Genomic DNA, 26,621 nt, shown 5'->3' with positions numbered 1-26,621 from the left:
AAGAAGTAAATTAATTTAGATACAATTGTCATTTTTATTATATTAGCTTGGCCTACCTGTGAGCAATTGATATTTTTCCAGTTGTTTAGATCTGACTTTATTTATGTGAAAAGTGTTTTGAAAAGTGTTCATATAGGTTTGTCTTGGCAGGTAGACTCCCAAATATTTCACATTGTCTATAGTTATTTTAAGTGGAATTTCTCTTTCTGTCTCTTCCTGCTGAGTTTTGTTGGTAATATATAGAAATGCTGATGATTTATGTGGGCTTATTTTGTATACTGCAACTTTGCTAAAGTTGTTCATTATTTCAGGTAGTTTTTTAGTTGATTCTTTAGGATTCTCTAAGTATACTATCATATCATCTGCAAAGAGTGATAGTTTTGTTTTCTCTTTGACTGTTCTAGTTCTTTCAATTTCTTTTTCTTCTCTTATTGCTAAAGCTAATATTTCTAGTTCGATATTGAATGACAGTGGTGATGATGGGCATTCTTGTTTCACCCCTGATCTTGTTGGAAATGCTTCTAGTTTATTTCCATTATAGATAATGCCTATTGATGATTTTAGATAGATACTACTCATCATTTTAAAGAAAGCTCCATTTATTCCTTACTCTCTAGTGGTTTTAATAGGAATGGGTGCTGGTTTTTGTCAAGAGCTTTTTCTGCATCTGTTGAGATAATCATATGATTTCTGTTGATTTTGTTATCGATACGGTCAATTATGCTAATAGTTTTCCTAATATTGAACCAGCCCTACATTCCTGATATAAATCCCTCCTGGTCATAGTGTATTGTCCTGGTGATAAATTGCTATAGTCTCTTTTCTAATATTTTATTTAAAATTTTTACATCAATATTCATCAGGGAAATTGATCTTTTGTTTTCTTTCTCTGTTTTGGCTTCTGACCACTGCCTCCTTCAATGTGTCCTCCCTTCTATCAGTCACCCTTTTCTTTCCCCTTTTCCCTCCTACTTCCCTGTAGGGTAAGATACATTTCTGTACCCAACTGAGTATATATGTCATTCCCTTTTTGAGCCAAATTCAATGAGAGTAAGGTTCAAACAATGCTCATCCCCTCCCGTCTTTCCCTCTGCTGTAATAGGTCTTTCATGCCTCTTCATGTGATATAATTTACCCCATTCTGCTTCCCCTTTCCTCTTCTCTTAATACAATCCTTTTGTTCACCCCTTAATTTTTTTTATCATCACATCAAAGTCAACTTATACCCACACCCTCTGTCTATGTATACTTCTTCTAACTGCCCTAATAGAGATACAGTTTCTTAAGAATTACAGTCATCAGGAGGCAGTGAGGTGGTGCAGTGGATAGAGCACCAGCTCTGAATTCAGGAGGACCTGAGTTCAAATGCGGCCTCAGACACATAACACTTAACTAGCTGTGTGACCCTGGGCAAGTCACTTAACCCCAGTGCCTAGCCAAAAAAAAAAAAAAGGAATTACAGTCATCATAGGGGCAACTAGGTGGTACAGTGGATGGAGCACTGGACCTAGAGTCAGGAGGACCTGAGTTCAAATCCGGCCTCAGACCAGACACTTGACATTTACTGATTCTGGGCAAGTCACTGAACCCCAATTGCCTCACCAAAAAAAAAATCACTATCATCATCTTCCCTTGTAGGAATATAAACAGTTTAACCTTATTGAATATCATGATTTTTTTTTCTTCTTTTTTTACTTTTTTATGCTTGAGTCTTATATTTGAAGATCAAATTTTCTGTTCAGCTCTGGTCTTTTTATTAAGAAAGTTTGAAAGTCCCTTATTTCATTGAATGTCTATCATTTCTCCTGAAAGATTATGCTCAGTTTTGCTGAGTAGTTAATTCTTAGTTGTAATCCAAGTTCCTTTGCCTTCCAGAATATCATATTCCAAGCCCTCTGATCCTTTAATGCAGAAGCTGCTAAGTCCTGTGTAATCCTGACTGTGGCTCCTTGATATTTGAATTGTTTCTTTCTGGTTGCTTACAGTATTTTCTCCTTAACCTTATAGTTCTGGAATTTAGCTACAATATTCCTTGGAGTTTTCATTTTGGGATCTCTTTTAGGAGGCGATCAGTGGATTTTTTCAATAACTATGTTAACCTCTTATTCTAGGATATCAGGGCAGTTTTCCTTGATAACTTCTTGAAAGATGCTATCAAGGCTCTTTTTTTTGATCATGGCTTTCTAGTTGTCCAATAATTCTTAAATTATCTCTCTGGGATCTGTTTTCCAGTCATTTGTTTTTTTAATGAAGTATTTTATATTTTCTCCTATTTTTTCATTCTTTTGATTTTGTTTGACTGATTCATAATGTCTTGTAGAATCATTAGTTTCCGCTTGACCAATTCTAATTTCTAAGGAATTATTTTCTTCAGTTAGCTTTTGTACCTCCTTTTCCATTTGACCAATTCTACTTTTAAAGGAGTTGTTTTCTTTAGCTAATTTTTGTTCTTCCTTTTCCAAGCTGTTAACTCTTTTTTCATAATTCTTTTGCATAACTCTCATTTCTTTTCCCAATTTTATCTTCTACCTCTCTTACTTGATCTTTAAAATCCCTTTTGAGCTCTTCCAAGAGGAATGACTTTTTGGGCTTGAGACCAATTCATATTCCCCTTTGAGGCTTTGCATGTAGGCATTTTGACATTGTTGTTTTCTTCTGAGTTTGTGTTTTGATCTTCCCTGGGACCATAGTAGCTTTCAGTGCTCAAGTCTCTTTGTCTCTTTTTGGTTTTTGCTCACTTTTTAAAGTTGAGCTCTGCTTCTGGGATACATGGGGCACTGTCCCAAGGTTCTTGTGCTAGGGATCAGAGGCTGGTCACTAGCTTTCTGCACCAGGGCCGCTGGAGCTGGCAGCCTGCCCACTGCACTAGGGTGGCCCAGCCTAGTTGCGCCTGTTGTGCCCTGGATGCTGGAACTGGCAGTTTGCTTGCTGCACTGGGGCTGGGGGCCTCACAGCTGACCTACTGTGCCACTGGCCTGCTGAGTCAGGACTGTGCAGCCTCAGTTGCTGATCTGTATTGGGGCTAACAGCCTCTCACCTACACTGGGCTCCACTCCTCTTTTATCCAAATGAAACAGGCCTCTTCTGAAGTCCTTCTAAGTTATCTTGGGCCAGAAAAATTTTTTTCACTCTGTCTTTTTGTGGATTCTGTCACTCCAGAATTCTTTTAGAGGTTTAATTTAATGTTGTTTCTGAGGGAAACTGAGGAGAGCTCAGGCAGCTTCCTGACTTCTCTCTGCCATCTTGGCTCTACCCCTCCAATTCTTTCTGTTCTTTGATACTTGCAGTTCCTACCTCAATAATCAGCCTAGTTTTCATAGGAATCTGAGCAATCTTTTATTTTTCTTGTTTAAAAAGAGGGCAGCAGAAAGCAAGACTGGATTGACATCTGTGCTCCTGCCTAGAGCAGAGAACAAAATAGTGGGAACTGCCAATCCGACGTCCCATCTGTTAACTCTTGCTATAGACAGAAACATCCTTTTTCAGTTGCCCCTTTAGCTAAGGCCCAGGGGTGAGGATATTGAAGAAATAAAAGTGGACCAAGTGAGAACAGTATAAGAGAAACAGGAACAGGAGTAAAGATTTGGGGAGAAAAGACCAGATGATCACTATTCTCTCTGCTGCCCAGTTGGAAGGGGGCCATGTTTCCACTGCCTGTGGCAATTTACAAATGTGCTGTAGAGTATAAACAGGTTAAAAAGCACTGACTCATACCAGTGATACTGAATTTTTTTGCCTGAGATGTTTGTTTTTTGCTTGACTAACTTTAATAGTTCTATTTTTTAAAATCTATTATCCAAAGCCCGTAATTAGTTCTTTACCTTTTCCAATGTCATTTTTTCTTTTGTTGTTGTTCAGTCATGTCTGACTCTTCATGACCTCCTTGGACCTTTCTGTCCGTGGGGTTTTCTTAGTAAAGATACTGGAGTGCTTTGCTATTTCATTCTCCAGTGGATTAAAACAAATAAGGTTAAGTGACTTGCCTAAGGTAGCTCAGCTAGTAAGGGTCTGAGCCTGGACTTGAACCCAGGTCTTTGTGACCTCAGGTCCCTACATATGCAGTCATAGAATTTAAGTTAGAAGAGACCTCTGAAGCTCCCTAATCCATCCTGCACAGAAGTTCCTTCTCCGGCAATCTCAACAAATGGTCGTCTGGCCTCTGGTTGAAGACATCCAACAACAGAGAACGTGCCTACTCTCAAGACTTCCTTCTACTTTTGGAAAATTCTTATTTTTAGGAAATTCTTGTAGAATTGCAATGCTTACTTACTCTGTACTAAGTGAGACAATCTCCTTCTTCAAGAAGCTTGCTTTCTGGGGCAGCTAGGTGGCACAGGGGATAAAGCACTGGCCCTGGAGTCAAGAGAACCTGAGTTCAAATCTGGCCTTAGACACTTGATACTTACTAGCTGTGTGACCCTGGGCAAGTCACTTAACTCCATTGCCTAGCCAAAAAAAGGAGCTTGCTTTCTTCTGTTGGACAGAGCATTGGATATAGACTAGAAACTTGGGATCAAAGCCTATATTAGTTCCTACCTATGTGACCCTTAGCAAGTTATTTCTTCTCTCTGGGCCTGTTTCCTCATTTTAGAAATGAGAAAGTTGGATTAGATAATCTCTGAAGCCTGTAATTGCTCTCTAAATTATATGATTCCTCCATTCTGCTGAAGTCTCCTTCTCTCCTTGCCCCTCTCCCTCCCCAACCAATAATTCCTCTCATTTTCCACTAAAGGATGTTTTCTTTTTGTCTTGAGGCACGCAAGTGCTTGGTGGACATCCCAAAAGAGAGCCTAAACTCACTTAGTCTTTTTGCTTTTCTTCTTAATGATCTGTGCACAGAGAGTTAGCTGATCTCATTGAGGTATTTCCTTCTGTGATGCAGATCCCAGCACATCCATGCCAGTCCATCCTGTATGACTTCTGCCCACGCCCTCTTACAACTTCCTCACTGGGGTCTACCTTTTGTGAGGTGAAGTAACTTGGTCAAGAAGTTTTGTTGATATTTCTTATTCAACTTTTACCACCACACCCACCGTTATTAGAGCTATCTAATGAGGTAAGTGAGGAGAGGAGGAGGCTTCTGGCCCTTACACTATGCATTTGTGGTTCATTCATTTTAGTTATGTCTGACTCTTTGTGATCCCACTTCGGGTTTGCATAGCAAAGATAATAGAGTGGTTTGCTGTTTCCTTCTCCAGCTTATTTTACAAATGAGGAAACTGAGGCAAACAGGGCTAAGTGACTTGTCCAGGGTCACACAGCTAGTAATTGCCTGGAAACTGGATTTGAATTCAGGTCCTCCTGACTTCAGGTCTGGCACTCTATCCACTGTGCCACCTAGTTACCCTGGCACATAGTAAGAACTTAATAAATATTTATTGATTGATTAATTGGGCCTTCCTCACTCTTCTTGATGTTCTCCAGTGATATCTAGGCTCAGTGATCCCCTGCTTTCAGCCCTGGCTAGTAGGTCTTCTTTTTCATCCATAGTTTCTTTGATGACATTCTTTCCACCATTTCTTCTTCATAATTCCTTATTTGTAAAGTTTTCCATCTACTCAGGTTTGTTATACACCTAACAATAACAATAATAGCTAGTATTTACACAGTTCTTTGCATACATCATCTCATTTGATCCTAGGAAGTAGGTGCTGTTATCTTCCCTCTCCTCCAACACCATTTTACAACAAATGAGAAAGCTGAGACTGGAAGAGTTTGAGTGACTTTCCTAAGGTCACACAACTAGTAAGCACAGCAAATAAGCATCCAAATCAGGTCTTGCAGCTTCCAAGTCATCACCTAGCCACCGTCGCTGATTTTCACTTCTTCAGAGACTGTAAACGTACCATCGTTAAACCTAGATTATAATTCTTCCTCTCCCTCCAAAAATGAATAAAAAAATAAATATGGAGGCAATTCATAGTATGGTAATTTAACTCTTTGATTGCTGACTATAACTGAGTACTTAAAAGCAGAGGGGTGATGAGTGTTCTAAGAAGCCGTGTGTTGAATAAACATGAGTGAGCAGCTGGAAGGGGACTTGAGGTGAACTTGCCTCTCCTGGATCATGGATCTCTTTGTTTTGAATGGAAAGTTCTTTAGAATATTTTGACTTTCAAAGTGAAGAGTTTTGTTTTTTATTTTTAGTACAGGCCAATATTCATGTCAGTCATGGCTTCCTGGTGATTTTTCAAGAGGCTGAGGAATCATGAAATAATTGCTCAATATAGATTATTCAGCAGGTTATTTTTCATGCTGCTTGAATACAATATTTTATTTTCATTTGAATGCGTGAGGTTGTTTTAATATTGCTTTTTTAGAGGGCAAAGTTGACTCCAGCTTTATTTGATTTGTGTGTAAGAGGCAATGTCAGAGTGAAAAGAGGGTTGGATTTGAAATCAGACTAGAGTTCTAGTTCCAGCACTGAAGTTAATCACCTTCTCTTTAAGTCTCAGTTTCCCCATCTGTAAAAAGCTTACTAATACATGTACTAAAGGCCAGCTTGGCATAGTGGATGGATCTCAGAGTCAGAAAGGCCTGAGTCAAGTCCACCTCTGACACATCTTGACTTTGTGATTCTGGGCAAGTCACTTATTCTCAGTGTCCCAGATATCTTTCTTTCTTTCTTTCTTTCTTTCTTTCTTTCTTTCTTTCTTTCTTTCTTTCTTTCTTTCTTCTTTTCTTTCTTCTTTTTCTTTCTTTCTTTCTTCTTTCTTCTTTCTTTCTTTCTTTCTTTCTTTCTTTCTTTCTTTCTTTCTTTCTTTCTTTCTTTTTTTTTGTTGTTGTTATTTTAGGCAGTGGGGTTAAGTGACTTGCCCAGGGTCACACAGCTAGTAAATGTTATGTGTCTGAGGCCGGATTTGAACTCAGGTCCTCCTGAATCCCGGGCCAGTGCTCTATCTACTGCGCCACCTAGCTGCCCCCAGATATCTTTCTAAGGCAGTAAATTGCAGGACAGATACTGTACTGCATTGATAGAGTGAGTTTCCTTACCAGAGACTTTCCTAAGCCGATAGTCTGGGAGAAAAAAATACACGTGAGAGGAAGGGAATAAGCATTTATATAGCACCTACTGTGCGCCAGGCTCTGTGCTAAGCACCTTACAGCATTATCTCATTCAGTCCTCATAACAACTCTGCAAGGTAGATGCAATTGTCTTCATTTTACAGTTGAGAAACAGCGGCAAAGAAAGGTTAAATGACTTGCCCAGGTTCACCCAGCTAGGAAGTGTCTGAGGCTGGATTTGAACTCAGGTCCTCCTGACTCCAGGCCCAATGCTCTCCTCATACTAGTACACGTACATGTAATACATGTAAGTCATGCCTCCCAGAGTTTGTATATGATAAAGTGCTATATAAATTTCTGTGGTTATGATTATTAGTTTTGGGCTCTTTCTATTCCGATTTTATTGAATATAATTAACTGCCAAGTAACTTGGGAGAAATAGTGTAGTACAGTTTCTTACATAGAAAAAAGCTATGTATTTGGAGTCAAACGACCCTGGATTCCAGGTCTGGCTATGACTCCTGAAAAGCCAGGCAAATCACATTACTTCTACTGAGAAGGGAGATAGCAAGAATTATACTAGCTAGCTACTTAATAATATTACTGTGAGAATCCAGCAATATAACAATACATTCTGTAAACCCTACAAATATAAGCTGCAGTTATTTTATGTTTTTAGGTTTTCCTCCTGTAAAGGCCTATATGTCTTTCCTTCCAGACTGATTTTGCTCGATTTAGTGGAACTAATGTGGAAACAGACTTTGTGGAGGTGCCTTCCCAAATGCTTGAGAACTGGGTGTGGGACAAGGATTCCCTCCGTCGCCTCTCAAAGCACTATAAAGATGGGAACCCTATAACGGATGATCTCCTTGAAAAACTTGTTGCTTCTCGACTGGTCAACACAGGTATGGCTGGAAAGGCTGGGAAAGAAAAGAAACTAGAATACTTGAGTGCAAAATTCTTATCTGCCCTTTCCTTCATCCTGTTTCCTCCTTCTTAAGACCACTATACCCATTAGTGATAATGAGAGATAATTTTGCTGGAGTAGACAGGGTTTGTGAATGAGTCTAAAGTTTATTAGCCTTTATGTGCCAAAATACTCTTTCAAAGAATTTGTAACTTGTTCTTATTCTTCAGGGAAGGTGACTATTTCTTTTGGAATCAGTATTTGGAATCTGTGATCATAGCATGTTAGAAAGAACACACGCCTCTCCTTTGTCAAAATCTTACCCCTCCCCCTTCTTCTGCTAGGTCTTTTGACCCTCCGCCAGATTGTATTGAGCAAAGTTGATCAAGCTCTCCATACTGATGCATCGTTGGACTCCTCAAAGGAATATGCCAAATACTGTTCAGAGATTCTAGGCATTTCAGCTACCCCAGGTATGTAAATGCAAAGATTTGGTTTGGTTTTTTTTTTTCTGTGTAGCCTAGGGTACGTATGTGCATAACCCTGCTGGGGAAGATAATCAGATCTAGACTAGAAGCACGTATTAAGGGCTTACTATTATTCCAGATACTTTACTAGGCACTGGGGACACAAAGAAAGGCAAAACCAGTCCCTGCCCTAAAGAAGCTTACCACCTAACAAAAGGAAACATTATGCACACAGCTACAAACAAGATATGTGCAGGATAAATTGGAGATCTTCTCAGACGGGAGGAGCTAACATAATGGAGGACTGGAAAAGAATTCTTACCTAAAGCAAGATTTTAGCTGAGACTTGAAGGAAACCAGGAGACAGAGAAGAGGAGAGAGAGAATTCTAGGAATGAGGGATAGCCAGTGAAAATGCAGAGTTGGGAGGTGCAGTCTTCGAGGACCAGCAAGGAGGCCAGAGACTCTTATGTGGTGGGAGAGTAAGGTATGAGAAGGAAAGTATGATATAAAGTTAAGAAAGGGCTTTAAAAGACTGAGGATTTGATATTTGATCCTGGAGGCAATTGGGAGAGACTGATGACCTAATCTTATCTGGATTTTTTTTTTAATTTCTGTGAGGTCATAATTACTTCCAATAAGTACACGGGTGCTTCCAAGATACCCTGTCAAAATGACTTGAAATTGTGCTTTTCCCCTTCACAGGGGACAGCCTTCTGAAACACCATTCTTACAATGAGACAAGAGTCAAAGTTAGAGGGGTGGGAAGGCACTCCTGCCTCCTGGGAGCTCACCTGTGCAATGATTGCTCCCTTCCTCTCTTGAAGGAGCTGCTAGAAAGGAAGGACACAAATCCTTCTACAGAGCCACAGACTCCTAAAGGCTGAAACAAAAAATTAAGCATAGTTTGACCTGACTTATTTTGAATTTATTGGACTGGCAGAGTCTGGCTTCCTCCTCCTTTTTTTTTTTTTTAACCTCACTAGCCACCCCTAATCTGAGATATGGTGGGTATAGTGGTATGAGGTGAATAAGAAATAACAACAACACTCTCTGACCTTGGTCAAGTCATTTAACCTCTGTGGTCCTCAGTTTCTTCATTTGCCTAGTGATGGAGTTCAACTAGATGGCTGGAAGTCCCTTCTAACTCTGTGTTCCCTGTGAGATATAAGACAGGACAATGATACTCATGAAGGAAATATTTGTGGAAGGGATTGAGCCACATGTAAAGACAGAAGAGAGATTAGAACAATCAGAATCAGTCATCTAACTTATATGACTATTAACAGGGCAGTTTTGTGCCTCAGGTCACTGTTATTCCCCATGGTAGTTAGAGAGGCTATTCGCAGTTTTGTGGTAGAAATTAGTAAATTAAATTTAATTAGTGAGACACTTTTGATAGCTCTCAAATGAAAGACACCCATTTAAGTGGTTATTATCCTAAAACCCAATTGTAGTCCTGAGACATTTAATGCCCGGTTACTATTTAAAATATAAAGAGATGGTGCAGGAATATGATTAATAGGCATTATAGAGACAGATGAGTATCTGAAGAGGGAAGAAGGAGGAGCTAGGAAACATCTAAAGGGCTTGGGCAGGGCCTCTGAAACTATTGTTAGACATTCCTGAACTAAAAGCTGAAACCAGCTCTAAGCTGGGGCCTCAGATAAGAGAGCCCTTTGTAAACACCTTGGCCAAGGGCAGTGATCCAAGCCTTACTACTGGGGAAGTCAGAGCCACAGGCACCCCCTTCAGCACGGAAACTTTAGCCAGCTGAGAGTTTCTTATCTATTGACTTCATTCATGGCACTGATTTGTCTTTATGTTTCTTTTAAGGTACGAACATGCCAGCAACTTTTGGACACTTGGCAGGAGGCTATGATGCCCAGTATTATGGATACTTGTGGAGTGAAGTGTTTTCCATGGACATATTTTATAGCTGCTTTAAAAAAGAAGGGATTATGAATCCAGAGGTAGAGTATTTGCTTTTTTTTTTTCCTTCTTAGGTAAAAGTCTCAGATCCTTTCCTTGCCTCCCACTATAAGTACTAAAATCATGGGTGTACCTAGATTGCAGAGGATTATAATAGTTTATGTCTTATTCCAGCCCCCTGCATCCCTATAAATCATGCATGCTTAGTAATGAATTGAGAGTAGAAGTGATTAAATCCAATTCCATAAGGTTTTTTTTTTAATACCAACTGCATTTTCTTGCTCATTAACATTCCAATATGTTGCATAATTAAAAATTCAAAGCTTTGTTCACAGCACTTGGGCATTATGGTTGCTTGTTGTGACATGTGCTCTGCTGTGTTTTAGCTTTTTGGGAGCTGGGGAGAGGAAGAGAAGCTCCTTCTGATCCAAATGATCCCCTTGGGTTTTGATCCCGGGTGCATGCTTTCACTGGGCATTTTCTGTGGGAGGTACCTTTTCTCAGCTGCTGGTGCCCCTTACTCGGGGCTTAACTCAGTTACAGGAATGCCTTTCAATAACCCAGGTTGATTCTTTAACCTGAGCCTTTTCTTTCAGTGCATGGTGAACAGTCTACCAGGTGGCCACCAGCCAAGACTCCTTAGTTACAGCTCTACATCCTGCCCTATTGAAGTTTCACCTGGCACCGTGTTTGCTACTGCTAATAGTTTCTATAGTATAGTCCTGGATTCCTGTGGTTTGAAGCAGTGGTCAGAAGAAAAGCTAGCTAAAGAGAGGCTTCTCAAAGTCCTTCCTATCTTTGGCCTTTCTGGTAGAAGCACAGTGCCTTACACATGCTGGATGCCCAATAAGCATTTGTTTATTGGATCTGAAAGCATTGTGCCCTCACTCTGACTGAAGCCTAAACCTTTCACCTCTCCTGCATCCCACATGCCTAGAATCTTACCAGTTGGACTCCGTGTCCAACTGGGACACTGATCAGCTCTTTTAACTTGAGCTTATTGGTACCCCAAACTTCCTTGGTCCCTTAAATCTCACCCCCACCATCTGCTTTCTCCATTCTTGTTCTCTGGGTTATAGGATATTCCCAGAGAAAATCACAGGACAACATTGACCAAGCCCAATACAAAATCCCACAGCATAACTTCAGCTGGGTACCTGACTGACAATCCTGTCTTGTTGATTGTTTCCCTCAATGACTTTTCCAAATCACTTTCCTTCTCTGTCTCTCCTATTTCTCCACTTTCATCAGATTATCTCTTCTCTTTACCAAGAAAGTCGAACTGCTTTCGTCTTTCTTTCCTTCTTCCCACTCAAAATTTCTTTCTAGATGCCAACATTCTTTTTCCTGTCTCCTCCATGACTTTTTCTGGGGAGAGGAAAACGGTTAAGTGACTTGCCCAGGGTCACATAACTAGTGAGCGTCTGAGGCCGAATTTGAACTCAAGTCCTCCTGACTCCAGGGCCCAGCCTCTATCCACTGCACCACCTAGTTGCCCCTCCTCTTTGACTTGTCTTTCCTATCTTATGAATTCAATCTATTCTCCACTGATTTTTTTCCCCCTGCCTACAATATCTTAGTCTTCACTTACCTTGAAAAAACTTTTAGGTGACTCTGTTGCCCTCTCTAGCTACCACCCTTATTTTCCTCACCTTTTTTTTTTCCGTTTGGCGAGGAAATTGGGGTTAAGTGACTTGCCCAGGGTCACACAGCTAGTAAGTGTCAAGTGTTTGGTCTGAGACTGGATTTGAACCCAGGTCTTCCTGATTCCAGGGCCGGGGCTGCACCTTTTTTTTGTAGCCAGACCTTTTGATCTATTCTGACTACATCTACTTCCTCTCTACTTATGCTTTCTTCTACCCATTCAATCTAGTTTCTTCTCTTTATTACTAGTTGGCTCAGCATATAAAGTGCTAGAAATGGAGTTAGAAAGACGAGTACAAATTTGACCTCAGGCACTTACTAGCTCCTGGGCAAGTCACTTGCCCTCTCTCTGCATGCTTCCTCAACTGTAAAATGGGGGTTATAATAGAACCTCCCAGGGTTGTTGTGAGATCAAATGAGAGAGTATCTTTAAAGCACACAGCACAATGCCTGGCACATAGTAGGCACTTCATACATACTTGTTTCCTTTCCTTCCTTTCTTCCTACCAAAACATCTCCCTTAAAGGTAGACAGTGGCAACCTAATCATGACATCCACTGACTTCTTCTCAGACCTCATCCTCCTTGACTTCCTTGCAGCACTTAACACTGTTATTGAGGGTCAGCTAGGTGGCGCAGTGGATAGAGCACTGGCCCTGGATTCAGGAGGACCTGAGTTCAAATCCAGCCTCAGACACCAGACACATAACACTTACTAGCTGTGTGACCCGGGGCAAGTCACTTAACCCCATTGCCTAACCAAAAAAAACCCCAAAAAAACACTGTTATTGAAAACTGACCGTTGAGGAACTTTGTTCTTTCTTGGTTTCTATGACACTGTTACTGCACTAAAATGATTTTCATGTCTTTCCAACTGCTCTTTGGTGGAGCTGGCAGAAATATTAGAAATCATTCATTCCAATGCCCCATTATATAGATGAGGAAACAGCTTCTGAGGAGTTAATTAGTAAGAAACAGAGCTGTGGTCTGTCTTCCTCCGCAATGTAGACATTCCCCAAAGCTCTCCTACCATGGTCCCACTAGCTTCTTGTTCATCATATCAAAAAAAATAAAATAATATTTCCCCCAAAAAGCAGCTTTTTCTCCCCTCTTCCCATGGGCCTATTTCTATCAGTTTTAACATCATTCTTCCAAACCCCTAGGCTTGAAACTGTAGAATGATATTCGATTGTCCCTGTCCCTTGCCCTTAGTAGTGAGTGACCAAGTCTTTGTGTCTACCTTCATAACCTCTCTTTCCTCCTCTATTCCACCCTATATTGGATCCTTGTCACTTTACAAATATAATTCTATAGCCACTGGTATCCCTGTCCCAAACTCTCCCTGTTCCTATTCAGATTGATGATGATGATGATGATGATAGCTAACGTTTATGTGGCACTTAATATGTTCTTCTAGGCACTGTGCTAAGCACTTTGCAATTATTATCTCATTTGGTCCTCACAACTATCCTGGGAGGTAGATGGTATTATGATCTCCATTTTACAGATGAGGAGACTGAGGCAAACAGAGCTTAAGTGACTTTTCTAGGTCATATAGCTAGGAAGTGTCTGAGGCTAGATTTGAACTGAGGTCTTCCAGACTTTAGGCCCAGCTCTCTATCCCCTGCATCCCTAGCTGCCTTTGTACTACCATCAAATGTTATCTTCCTAAATCACCACTCTGATCACATTTCTCCCTGTTTAAAAACCTTCCTGGGCCATTCATTTACCTATAGTTCAGTTCAATAATGGATTAGACCAACCGTGCCCTCAAGTTGCTTACAGTCTTGTAGTAGGGAATAAGTCATGTCCACAAATAAATGGAAATGTATAGACTAAAGAGAATACAAAATAGACTATGAAAATCTGAGGTACAAAAAAAAAAGTACTTTGAAAGTTCACAGGACAGGAAGAGATGACTTATAGCTGGGACAAGGTATTGTGGAGAAGGTGGCATTTGAATTTAACCTTGAAGGGTGGTTTAGATTCCAATAGATAGAAATGTAGGTGGAGGCTATTCTAGTCTTAGGGAACTGTGCAAATAAAGGCAGAGAGAGTGGTGGGAAAAGCAGCAAGTAGTTCAGTATGGCTAGGCTAAAGGATACATAAAGTAATCATATGACATAGACCTCGGCGTGGGGGGGTGGGAAACCCCATCATTTTTCTGAACATAGTATTTAGGCCTTCCATAATCTGGCCCCAATCTGCCTTTCTAGCAATTATCTCCTTTTACTGCTTCCCTTTATGAACTTTATGCTTTAACCAAAATGATGTATTTGCAATTACACACACACACACACACACACATACATGTAAATCTTCCTTTTTGCTTTGCCCATGTCATGTACTATGTCTGAAATGCTGTCCCCATTATCTTCAGCTGTCAGAATTTTAGCCATGCTTCAAGACCCAACTCAAATACTTCATCCTTGTCCTTACAGTGGTCCCTAAGCACCACAACTAGAATGAGCTCTTGCTCCTCTGAAGTTTATTTATATCACTCATATGGGACTTATTTTATTGACTGGCTTGTTTTTTAATTTATGTGTATATATGTCTCAACTCCAACACTGGATTATAAGGTCATTGAGGGCAAAGACTGCATCTTTTATATCTTTATGTTCCCCACTGTGCTTGTACCTAAATGGATATTTCTTGAATGAATGAATTATTTAATTTGGAAAAACTCAGGATGGGTTTACTTTCTCTTGGTTCCACTAGAAAGATCAGTTCTAACTTTTTTTGAGCTTTAAATAGACTTTATCTTCTATCCGTAGGACTTAAATACACCAAGATAGACTGAATTATGATGTCCCCACCTCTTCTAATAAGTCCCAAATGGCTTCCTTGGATACCACCTTCCCATCTATGCACCCACTCAGTCATCTCCTCCATGCTCCCATTCATCTTACCAACATCCCAGTGGCTTCTCTCAGCTCAGATCTTTCTACTTAACCAGACAACTATACGCTGAATGTCAAATGTCAAATAGTCCTAGGGAACTGTGCAAATATGCCAAATGATGAATAACTCCAGAGTTCAATAGCTGTCTTTGTCCTCTACATACTGCCAGATTGGCCTTGTTCTCAAACTCTCTTGGCCTCTAGCCAACTTATTTTTAATATAGATTCAGGAATGCTACAGGGTTGGATTTCTAGAAGGCAACCAGGCATGATGACCAATTCATCCAGACTCCAGTATTTCAAGGTCCAATGATTAGGAAACTGATGGAAGGTAGCATGACACCATTTACTTGAACAGAGTCAAAATAATAGCTAGCTTCCCCAAAATTCTGTATTTAAGCAGTATAGTATAGATTAAAACACTTTATGCCATATCATTTTTCTTAACCACTTTCCTCTGATATGATTTTCTTTCCTGTTGATTGCTCTGGGCTACCCTTCTTGTGACTTCCCCACTCTTCTGATGTCCTAATTCCTTGTCTCTTATTCTCATAGCATCAATGACACAAAGCATGAGAGCTTAGAGGAAACGATCTAATCCTTGGACAGATCATACGTAGATCCATGCACATCAAATCTGGAAAGGATGTTGAGCCATGTTAGTAAAAATCTTTCCCTTTACAGAGCTGGGAATTAAAGCGTACAGTAGCAGACACTGGACCAGTTTTCCAAAGAGATGTAGGGGAATCCATTGACACGCACCCATAATCTAAATCAGCAAATTACTGGCTTAGTTTTGAAAGAATTCATCTTTGAGGTAAACATGGAGTTAGGAAAACCAAATGTTCTTTCTAGAAGCATTAAAAACTAATAATTGGAGCCTGTTCTCTACAGCTTAAAAAAGTTGTTTGGTTTTTTTTTAAATAGCTGAGTTGTATTGTGAAGAATAAAGGCAGATGTGTTATTCAGACCGATAGAAAACATGGATGATTATTCTGAACCACAAGTGTAGAATGATATTATAGGTAATAACCTCAGAGAAAGGCAGATTTAACAGAGGTTGATTGAGATTTGGTATTTTATTCCTTTTAAAATCCTACTTTTTCCTGGGCATGTACCTCTGTCATCAGGCTACAAATCAGACTCTTGAAAAGGTTGCCTGAATCTTATGTAAAGGAATACATTAAGAATTTCTACTTAACATTGTTGGTGCAGGCAAGGTAGTATAGTGGATAAGGAGCTGGCCTTGGAGTCAGAAAGACCTGGGTTCAAGGCTTGCCTCTGACATACACTGGCGGTGTGACTCTGGACAAGTCACTTAACTTCTCAAGGTTCCAAGCATCTTCCAAAACAATAAGTTGCAGAGAAAGTCCCAACCTGCATCACCAGGAGAGATTTCTCAATGGGAGCTCTCTCCTCAGGGGAAATTAACAGGCCTGGTCAGATAATGAATGTGAAGTTCTTAAGGGTAAAAGGAAATAGGTGAGACCACAAGATGCCAGGGCAGGCTTTGGGGTGCTAAGGCCCACCTTTCCTTGAATATCGTTTGATCAATCAGAGGAGAAAAACTTTGGAGTCTGCCAAGAATTCCTTGCCTCCACTTGTAAATCTCCAGTGACTGGAGCCTGAGAGGTTATTGGCTAGTAAATATCTCTGTGTTCATCCTGGAAAGCATACTGTTTCCCACCCTGAGCATCAGCTTCAATGTTAAGAAGTTAAGATTCGGCAGCGAGGTGGAGAAGTGGATAGCATATCAACCCTTGGGTCAGGAGGACATAAGTTCAAATCCAGCCTCAAGCACTTACTAGCTGTGTGACCCTGGGCAAGTCACAACCCTAGTTGCCTAAAAAAGAAAGAAGAGTATTGTTAAATTTAAAACACCTTAAATTGAGAGATGTCTAGTAGAGGCCTATACTAAATTGTTCATACACACATGTACCTATGTGCACCTGTATATGTGTATGTATGTTTATTTATATGGATGCATGGATGAGTGGAGGCAGCTAGATGACACAATGAAGAGAGTGCTGGACCTGGAGTCAGGAAGACCTGAGTTCAAGTCCAGGCTCAGACCCTTACTGACTGTGTGGCCATGGGCAAGTCACTTAACCTCTGTCTAGGAGGCAGCAAGGTGACACAGTGAATAGAGCCCTTGGCCTGGAGTCAGGAAGACCTGAGTTCAAATCCAGTCTCAGACATTTACTAGTTGTGTGACTCTGGGCAAGTCACTTAACTTCTGTTTGCCTTCATCTTCTGGAGAAGGAAATGGCAAGCCACTCCAGTATCTTTGCCAAGAAAACCCCATGGACAATATGGTCCATAGAATCATGAAGAGTTAGACATGACCGAAGGACTGAACAACAACAAATGGATGAATGGGTAGGGAGATATATCTAGGTAGATAGATAGATCTATACACACACATTTATTTTCCCATCTTTCAGATCATTCTTTTTCAGACTCACAAGATATACATACATACATACATATATGTGTGTGTGTGTGTGTGTGTGTGTGTGTGTGTGTGTGTGTGTATGTATATATTTGGATAAGAGACTGGACCTGTAATTTCATTAATATAAGAAACTCCAGGATGAGAGAACATCTACCAGTGCAGGTCCACACCTTCTCTGCAACTTACAGCCTTAGAAGATTGCCCAGGGCACTAAGAAGTTAAATGTGTTGTGCAGTAATATAGAAATATGTTTTGCATGATTTCACATGCATAATTGATATCATATTGTTTGCCTTCTTAATGGATGGTGGAGGGGTTGGAGGGAGGGAGAAAATTTGGAACTCAAAAAATTTTTTTAAGAGAAGGTTAAAAAATAAATAGAACAAATAATGATTTAAAAAAAATGTCTTGCCCAGGATCACACAGTCATTACGCCAGCGAGACAGAGGCAAAATGTAAACCCAGGTCTTTCCATCTCCAAAGCCAGCTCTGTATACACTATGCCTACATTTTTATATAGACACACATTGGGAAGCACCATAGTAGGCTCAAGTTTGAGGTCTACTGTCAAACTATTAAAGTTGTCTCTATGATTTCAGACCTATGCCTAGTTCACCTACAATCAGTTTCTTGGGTTTCTTTTTATGGAGAAAATAAAGCTATATTTGCACTTTGGTTCTTTTATTAGCTTTTGAGACAGCAGCTAAAATCTGTTTGAGGAAATTTGGGAGTTGACTGGGAAAGTAATCTTGTCATCTGAGAGCTAAGTCACCTCCTTCAGAGCCTGCCTGGGGTGGCAGCTTCTGGTATGACTGCAGTTTTCTTAAGGATGCCTTTTAGATACACCAGATGTGGTTGCAAAAAACAACCTTATCCTGGAATTGGCAGAGTTAGAACAAACACCTTCACTAGGACCATTTATATTTATGGTCAGCTTCATTGTGGGAAAATTTTCAAATAGACAACAAACATTCTCAATTCAAGGACAATTGTATGGTTTGCCAAAATTATTTTCTTTTCCTTCTGTTTTGAGAAATTGCTTCACTTTGCTCCCTTTAACAGTGAAGAGGAAGTAGGGCTTGAGTGACACTTTCAAAAGCATCTCAGAGGAGACTCAGCATAAAGAACTCTTTTATTTTAATTTTTGATTCCATACAGAGGCGACACGGTCTTACAAACAAGCTTAGACACATGCAGAGCCAAGAAGAATCTAGGGTTGACATCAGGAAAAATGATCTCACTGTCAAGGTCCTGGTATAGTAGAATGTATTTCAGGGTCCTTCAAACTTTGGCATCTTAGATAAAACTGGAGCTAGAATGAGTTCTTAAGGGTGTTGTGGATTTTCCCCTTCTGGAGATCATTAAAAACAACAAGAGATTCTTTTCTGTCTAAGATGCCTAGGTGTGGTTCTTCCTTGTGCTTTACTAGTCCTCTTCCCAACATCTCATGAATCTTCTCTTGTCTCCCTTTTCACCACCTCCTCTCCCAGTCCAAGTTTCAGAATTCTTTCAGTCCCTTGCCTTACTTAAACAAAGAGAGAAGGGAAGGGAAGTAAAAACGACTTGTTTGAGCATTTCAATTATAGATTCAACCAATCAACAAGCATTTATTAAGTGCTCACTTGGCTCCAGGCACTGTGCCAAGTGTTGATGATGCAATGAAAAAGCAAAAACAGTCCCTGCCTTCAAGAAACTTACATTCGAATGAAAAAGACAACATATAAGATACATAAAAGATATTTACAGAATAGTGAGAAGGTAACCTTCCAGGGGAAATGAGATCAGGAAAGCTTCTTTTCTAGGAGGTAGCATGTAAGTTAAGTCTTGAGGGAGGCTGGGGATTCTTAGAGGCAGAGGGGATTAGGGATACCATTCCAGGTATGGGAGGCAGAGGGGGCAGCTAGATGGCACAGTGGACAGAGCACCAGTCCTGGAGTCAGGAGGATCTGAGTTCAAATCTGGCCTCAGACTCTTGGTACTTACTAGCTGTGTGACCATGGGCAAGTCACTTAACCCCATTGCCTAGCAAAGAAAAAAAAAAGAATAACAGATATGGGAGGCAGGCAGTACAAAGACACATAGAAGGAGTGCAATCCAGTATGACTGAATTCTAAAGTTCATGGAGAGTAGCAACATAAAAGACTAGGAAGAGAAATTGGGTCCAGGCTTTGAAGAGTTTTAACTGTGAAACACAGGAATTTATATTTGTTCCTGTAGTTAAGAGGGAGCCACTAGAGTTTATTTGGGGGGGGGATGATAAGGTCACATCTGTATGGTGGCCATGGGTTGAAGTGAAGAGAGACTCAAGGAATTGATGCCAAATAGGAGGCTACTGTAATAGACCAGATGAGGTGATGAAGGCCTGAACTAAGATGGTGAAAATGTGACTGAGGAATGAGAGATGTATATGAGAGATGGTATGGAGAAAGAAACAGGATTTACAACTAGTAGAGCCTTCTAAGGCAGGGTTTCTCAGCCAGTACACCAGAATATACCAGTGCCCACCCCTCCCCTCCTCCCCAAAGGTCTAACTGGTGTCACACTTGACTCTTTTCTTAGTATTCTTTGTGGTAGGATGCACAGGCAGGGAGAGAATGGAGCTGTAACTTCTTGTTTCTCTTTGTCTCTACCATCTTAATGAGAATGTTAACTTTTGAGATTTGCCTTAGGCTTGGGTGATCTACAGCCTGCTTCTTCCTTTCTTTCACCTTGATTCTTCTCCCTTTTTCTTATTGCCAGACTAACCTTTTCAAAACCATACTCTTCTACCTTCATTCCCTCCCTCTTAAAAAATAGGGGTTGAGGAGCTGGGGAGGATTGTGTTGGAAAATTGGGAAAGGACAGGCGTTCTGGGCAAGATGTATTGTGTGTGTCCTTATCTTCCATGGAACTCCTGGTGCTTTTCCTGGAATTAATAATAACAGTAGAAGGAGGAGCCAGATGTGGCCAGATCAATACCTCAGCCTGCTTAAGTGGCAAAGGGAGAGATGTAAATAAAGTAGAAACTTCCCTGTGCTTTAGCGCCTTCCTCCCATACATCATTCAGTTAATTTATGATCGTTCATAACTCATAGATTTAAAATTGGAAAGGCCCTTAGAAAGTCTCAAGTCTAACCCCCTCATTTTACAGGTGGGGAAACTGAGGTACAGAGAGGTTAACTTACCTAGGATCACACAGCTAATGTCTGAAGCAGGCTTTGAACCCAAATTTTTTGGGGTTTTTTTTGTGAGGCAGTTGGGGTTATGTGTCTGAGGTCACATTTGAACTCAGGTCCTCCTGAATCCAAGGCTCGTGCTCTATCCACTGTGCCACCTACTGCCCTTTTGAACTCAAGTCTTCCTGACTCCAAGTCTAATGCTGTGTTCCCTACACCATGCTGCTTCTCACTCTGCTGTGCTGTTAGTACTTTATTGTCCCAACCCCAAATAATAATTATGAAATGACCCCTTTCCTTACTTCTTTGTAGAATTAGAGTTCCATAGATGTGACACATGGCATAAAACATCAGAATTCTATGTATTAATGAGTTTTGCTGATTTTTTCCTTTTGCTTTAAAAAAAAAGTCTTTGTTATGAAGGATAGCTCTCTGGGAGTGAGGGGTGGAGATGCAAGGGAGATCTATGTGATCTAAAGACAAAAGAGATAATCACTGAAGATCTATTGAAAAACGTATATATATATTCATATACATAATGTCCCAAATAAAGCACATACTCTAAACTCCAGTGGATCTGATTTCATCACTGGATTTTTTCCAGTGATTCAAACCACAACACTAAATCCAGCTGACTTAGAGCCCGCTGACACTCCTACCCCCAGCCAAATGCTTTTCTTCACTCCTTTCCTCCAAAAGAAGATGAACTCCTTACCATGTGCACATAGTAAGTGCTTAATAAATGCTTATTAATTGACTAAGAGTCCTTCCAGGCCTTCCTATCCTGGGTCATTCCAGTTCATTTATTCCCATAAATTCACCACAAGAGATCTACCTAATATGCTTGGGGGCCTAGCATGTCCAGGGGTTATGCCTCACCATCACCGTGTGACTGACTAGTCCATCTTCTTTTATACATATATTTCTTTAATGACACCTTTACACCTCTCTCCTTTAAGAATTCCTTGCAGTATATGGCAGCTTAACTAACTCATGCTTTTCCACTGCCCTGTGGGTGATATAATAGGTTGAGCTTCAGAGGACGTAGTGTTCTGGGATTTACAGCCATACAACAATACCAGAAGTTGGTGTTTGAAAAATGGGTCTTGGTTTCAGGGAAAAACTTGAGATCACTTAAACAACTTTGCATAGTCCCAAAGGCAACCCAGCCCACTCCTTTCCTCCTGTTCAGTTCTAGGCTCAATCCATTGTCCACATGTGGTCTCTTTCCCAGACATGTATAAAACACTGTGGTATCTGTCCAAGACATTTATATGCACATATATATGTGCCTATGTGCATATAAATGTCTTGGACAGATACCACAGTGTATATGTGCATATAAATGTCTTGGACAGATACCACAATGATGATTATATACTGTAGTTTGTCCATTCAATTGCTATTTATGATCTGAATAATAAATATTTTTCATAGGCTTGATTTTTCCTGTGTGGATAAGCCAAACTCCTTTGAGTGATTATGGATCTCTTCAGCATAAGCTGGCTTTATGTACCAGGATAATTTAAATGCCCCATCTTCTTTATTTGTCATTTGTCAAGAAAGTATTATCTTTGCCATTATTTATTTTTTAAAATGGAGATGTGAGGCAGCCAAGTGGTGCAGTGGATAGGAGGAACTCAGGAGGACCTGAGTTCAAATCTGGCCTCAGACCAAACACTTGACACTTACTAGCTGTGTTACCCTGGGAAAGTCACTTAACCCCAATTGCCTAAATTTTTAAATGAAGATGGAGATTATTTCCACATATGTGCTAATACAAACACCTATTGTCCCACCTTTAGCTTTACTTAAAAGAACATTAATATTTTGAAGAGAATCTCAAGTAAAAGAGATAACTATTTAATAGACCATGTCCAGGGTTACCAACCTTAGGAGAGACCCAAGGCTTTAGAGAACATCAACATTGGGGAGAACTTATGCAATCTCTGAAAGGCACAAGGATTCTAGTGCTAAAAGCCATACACATATGATTTCATATCAACCCCATTTTACCATATTGCTAGTAAGAAGCTTCAGTGAATGGACAAACAATCTAGGGATATGAAATATGAAAAATCGGAAGAGTACTCAGACTCTCCATTTGCTGAAAGTATTTATTGGTTTATGAAAGCTTGGTTCATTGGTGCTAGAAATATTAGCCACAGAACCAGTTCATTCATTAGGCTGGAGAATGTTGCCACAGAACCCACAGTTATTTGAACTTCCCTCTTTTATTTGTGTTATATTAAAGAAAGGGGTTCCCTGACTATACTGTATTCATTCCTTTATCTCAGAAATGACCAGTTCCTTATGGAATAATTCCCACTAGTAATTATTTAAACCTCTAATTCAGTTTAATTTTAAAATTTTATTTAGTGCCTCCTATTTAACCAGTTGTTGTTCAGTCTTTTTTTAGCCATTGTGTGACTCTTCATGACTCCATTTGGGGTTTTCTTGGCAAAGATACTGGAGTGGTTTGTCATTTCCTTCTCCAGCTCATTTTGCAGATGAGGAAACTGAGTTTCCTATTTACCAGATACCCAGCTAAATGCTCAGGATGGAAAACCAAGAAGGAAATAGCTCCAGCCTTTCAAGGAGCTTACAGAGTCAACTGGTTTCAAGAGGTAGGGAGGTAGGGTCTGCTCTTGTCCCACATTTAAGCATCTCTAGTGCATGGACATAATGGACCAGGCCCAAACAGAGGCTCCTGCCTCCTCTCGGTCCAGGATGTGTTTGACTCACTCCATTCTTTCACCCTGAGAGCCTGGTGCTTTCCTAAAGCACAAGAATTCACTTAACCCTTTTAAGAAAAACAAGATCCTGTTACCACAGGGACTCCGAGTTTCTTCTCAAAACCTCATTGTGAAGGAAATGAAACTATTAAGAAACCATTGCACAGGAAATTGAATCAACTTGTTTGGAGCTGGTAAGCAGTGAAAGGCTTGAGCTGTATTAAACCACATAGTGTGAGCCTGAGCAGTGCCTGACTCCAAAATGACTTGGCCTTTCAGATGAGTCATGAGCTGCCCCATCACAACACCGCCACTTAATCTTAGAGTCTATGTCTGTCATTTAATAGCTAAATGAGTGTCGAGTCAGTGGATAAAGTCCATATTTTCTGTTCCTCTACTACCAGCGAGAACTAGCTTTTCTTACCCCACCCTTCTAAAATTACAAATAACAACTCTTCCGGTAAGCCCAGATTCTTTTCAGGGCTCTCAACTGGATGTTGAAGATAGGAACTTCCCTGGAGGTTAACCCCACTGGTGGACTCAAGGTCATTAGTTTTCAAGTGTTGCTGGGGGAGAGGTAGTAAGAAATATCATTTTGTCACAGTCAGCCTGGTCTACTGAAATCCTGTCTTTTACTGGAAGCTTTCCCCAGCCCCTCGTAATTCGAGTGCCTTCCTTCTGTTAATTATTTACTATTTGTCCTGTATTTAGTTTGCTTGTATTTATTGTTTGTATATTGGCCACATAATGTGAAGACAGGACTCATTGGAAAAAACCTTGATGTTGAGATATATTGAAGGTAAAGGGAGAAGAGAACAGCAGAGGGTGAGATGGATGGATGGTGTCATGGAAGCAAGAAACAGGAGCTTGGACAGACTTCAAGAGCTAGTGGAGGATAGAAAGGCCTGGTGTGCTGTGGTTCCCTGGGTCACAAAGAGTCAGACACAGCTGAACAACAACTTTTCTCCTCCATTAGATTTGTAAGTTCCTTGAGGGCAGGGATTATCTTTTGCCTCTTTTTGTATACCCAGAGCTTAGCACAGTGCTTAGCACATAGTAGATACTTAGTAAATGTTTATTGATTGACTGATTGATAGTAAAAGGAGCTCTGATCTTTGAGTCAAAAGACTTGGGTTCCAGTCCCAGCTCTTAGATTTAATATCTGTCTTAGACATGTCATTTAACTTCCCTGGGCCTCAGTGTCCTCTATAAAATAAGGACAAAGTCACTTGCAATAACTCAGGTTATTGTGAGGAAAGTGTTCTAAGTCAGAAATATTTATTAAAGTCCTACTATGTGCCAGCCCTAGGGATGCGGGGGGGGGGGGGGGGAAGGTGTAAGACAGCCCTAAGCTAGGGAAGTGGGGCAAGATTACCTGTGGGGTCATGATGTAGTCATGCAACCTGGGTGAGAAGTGATCAGAGGAGCTATGTTTCTGAGTTTGATTTCATCTTGCAGAATGACTTTCTGGAACTGATGAAGTCCAGAAAAGTGGCTGGCCGGGGAAATGATGAGGAGAATTCCCTGGGTACCATCCTTAAATAGTGGCTCTTTAACATTAAAGTGCTAAGTAAACATGATATGTATACACACATATGTTATTACTAAGACACAGGTCTCTTCCCATCTGCTATCCAAATGGACTATAACTCCTCCAATCCTCAGCTGGAGTATTGACTTTTAGGGTGACCTCTTCCTCCTTCTCTCTTTTCACTACTTATTATCTAATTATTTAACAGCTTGTGATGAAAGGCATAGGTCAGGTAAGAAAAGGAAAGAAACGTAAGGGCCAAAAGTGTAGCTTGTGGCCATAGTTTTGAGTTGGTATGTCTTAGTACAACACACATACCTTCAGCCACGACCAGAATAGGCATTTCCACATCTCTTTCCTTACTTACTTCTCAGATGATATATAACACATTATTATTTCAGGACAGATGTTTCAGGACATCTTTTTCATCGGGTGTTTCCCATGCCTGAAATACTCTCTTTTCTCATCTCTGCCTCCTGATTTCCTTCAAGTCCCAGATAAAAATCCCATCTTCTACAAAAAAGCCCTTTCCAATCCCCCTTAATGCCAGGGCCTTCTCTCTATTGCTTAACTCCAATTTATCTTATCTGTATCTTCTTTGTACATAGTTGTTCAACATATTGTGTCCCCCCATTAAGCTGTGAGCTCCTTGAGAAAAGGAACTGTCTTTTGCCTTTCTTTGTATCCTCAGTGCTTAGCACAGTGCCTGGCACATGTTGTTAAAATTTTTCAGTCATGTCTGGTTCTTCGTGATCCTATTTGGGGTTTTGTTTGGCAGAGATACTGAAGTGTTTTCCTTCTCCAGCTCATTTTACAGATGAGGGAACTGAGGCAAACAAGGTTAAGTGATTTGCCCAGGGTCACACAGCTAGGAAGTGTCTGAGGCCAAATTTGAAGTCAGGAAGATGAATCCTGCTGACTCCAGGCCTGGCATTCTATCTACTGTGCCACCTAGCTGCCCATCTATGAGCCTGACACATAGTAGGTACTTAATAAATCTTTATTGATTGTCTGCTTGTGAAGCAAGGAAAAGAATGAGGTAAAGCACATCCGCCACTGATGCGTCTTATCCAGCAATGAGAGATTTGTTTCAGGAGAAAATCAAAAGAGTCAGCTCAAATGAGGGGTAGAGGTAATCTGTTGATTTCATGTATCCATTTTCCCTGTTCCATATTAATGTGTTTGGTGCCACTGCTACTTCTCTCATGGTTATTACTCAGAATCATGTGTGTGTCAGAAGTTCATGCTGCTTTAGTAACTAGCAGTTCTCTAGCTTATCTTGCAGTGAATGGAGTCTTTTAGTCCTCTTGACCCAAATAGATTTAGTTCTTCCATCAAGGACTGTTTCCCACTTAGTCCTCTTTTCTTTCAGGAACTCCCTCTTTCGTGCACATGAGGTTGTCATCACAGTCTTTTGCTTCATTACTCCGCAGTACACAGTGATACTTGTTGTATTCATGTCGTTGTTGTTACTGTTGTTCAATCATTCATTCATGTCCAACTCTTCGTGACTTCGTGGACCATACCATCCATGGGGTTTTCTTGGCAAAGATACTGGAATGGTTTGGCCATTCCTTTCTCCAGTGGATTATGTTCGTATAGATGCATAAAATACAGGGAGTCCCCGAAGTAAAATACAGGATGTATAGAGAGAGGAATAGTGTCATACACTTGAATCCTAGGCTCCCAAGCCAAACTTTGTGAAGGTCCCAGCCACAAGGGGCCTTTCTCTATTTGGGTCCCAAGCCCAATGGGAGCTACTTGTAATTCAGCCTCTTCCAAGAAAGTAACAGCAGCACCTTGTGGAACTAGAGATCCTCTAGAACCCTCATGGGCAGCATTTGTTTCCTTTGCTTTCTCTTAGAGCTAGAGCTGGCAGTTTGAGGGAG

The 26,621-nt window shown here is 40.5% G+C and overlaps 1 protein-coding gene across 1 annotated transcript in view; it reads left to right on the top strand.

Moving 5' to 3' along the window:
• NLN (neurolysin) overlaps nucleotides 1-26,621 on the top strand; it is a 154,601-nt gene that overhangs the window by 100,778 nt on the left and 27,202 nt on the right. The window contains 3 exon segments of the mRNA XM_078153173.1: nucleotides 7,724-7,910; nucleotides 8,257-8,385; nucleotides 10,215-10,351. Of these exon segments, the coding sequence (XP_078009299.1) occupies nucleotides 7,724-7,910; nucleotides 8,257-8,385; nucleotides 10,215-10,351 (453 nt within the window).

The sequence above is a fragment of the Phascolarctos cinereus genome, unplaced genomic scaffold, assembly GCF_003287225.1.
Source record: "Phascolarctos cinereus isolate Bilbo 61053 unplaced genomic scaffold, phaCin_HiC Scaffold_4;HRSCAF=312, whole genome shotgun sequence".
Lineage (NCBI taxonomy): Eukaryota > Metazoa > Chordata > Mammalia > Diprotodontia > Phascolarctidae > Phascolarctos > Phascolarctos cinereus.
The sequence above is the reverse complement of the archived record's forward strand: the minus strand, read 5'-3'. Positions and strand labels throughout refer to the sequence as shown.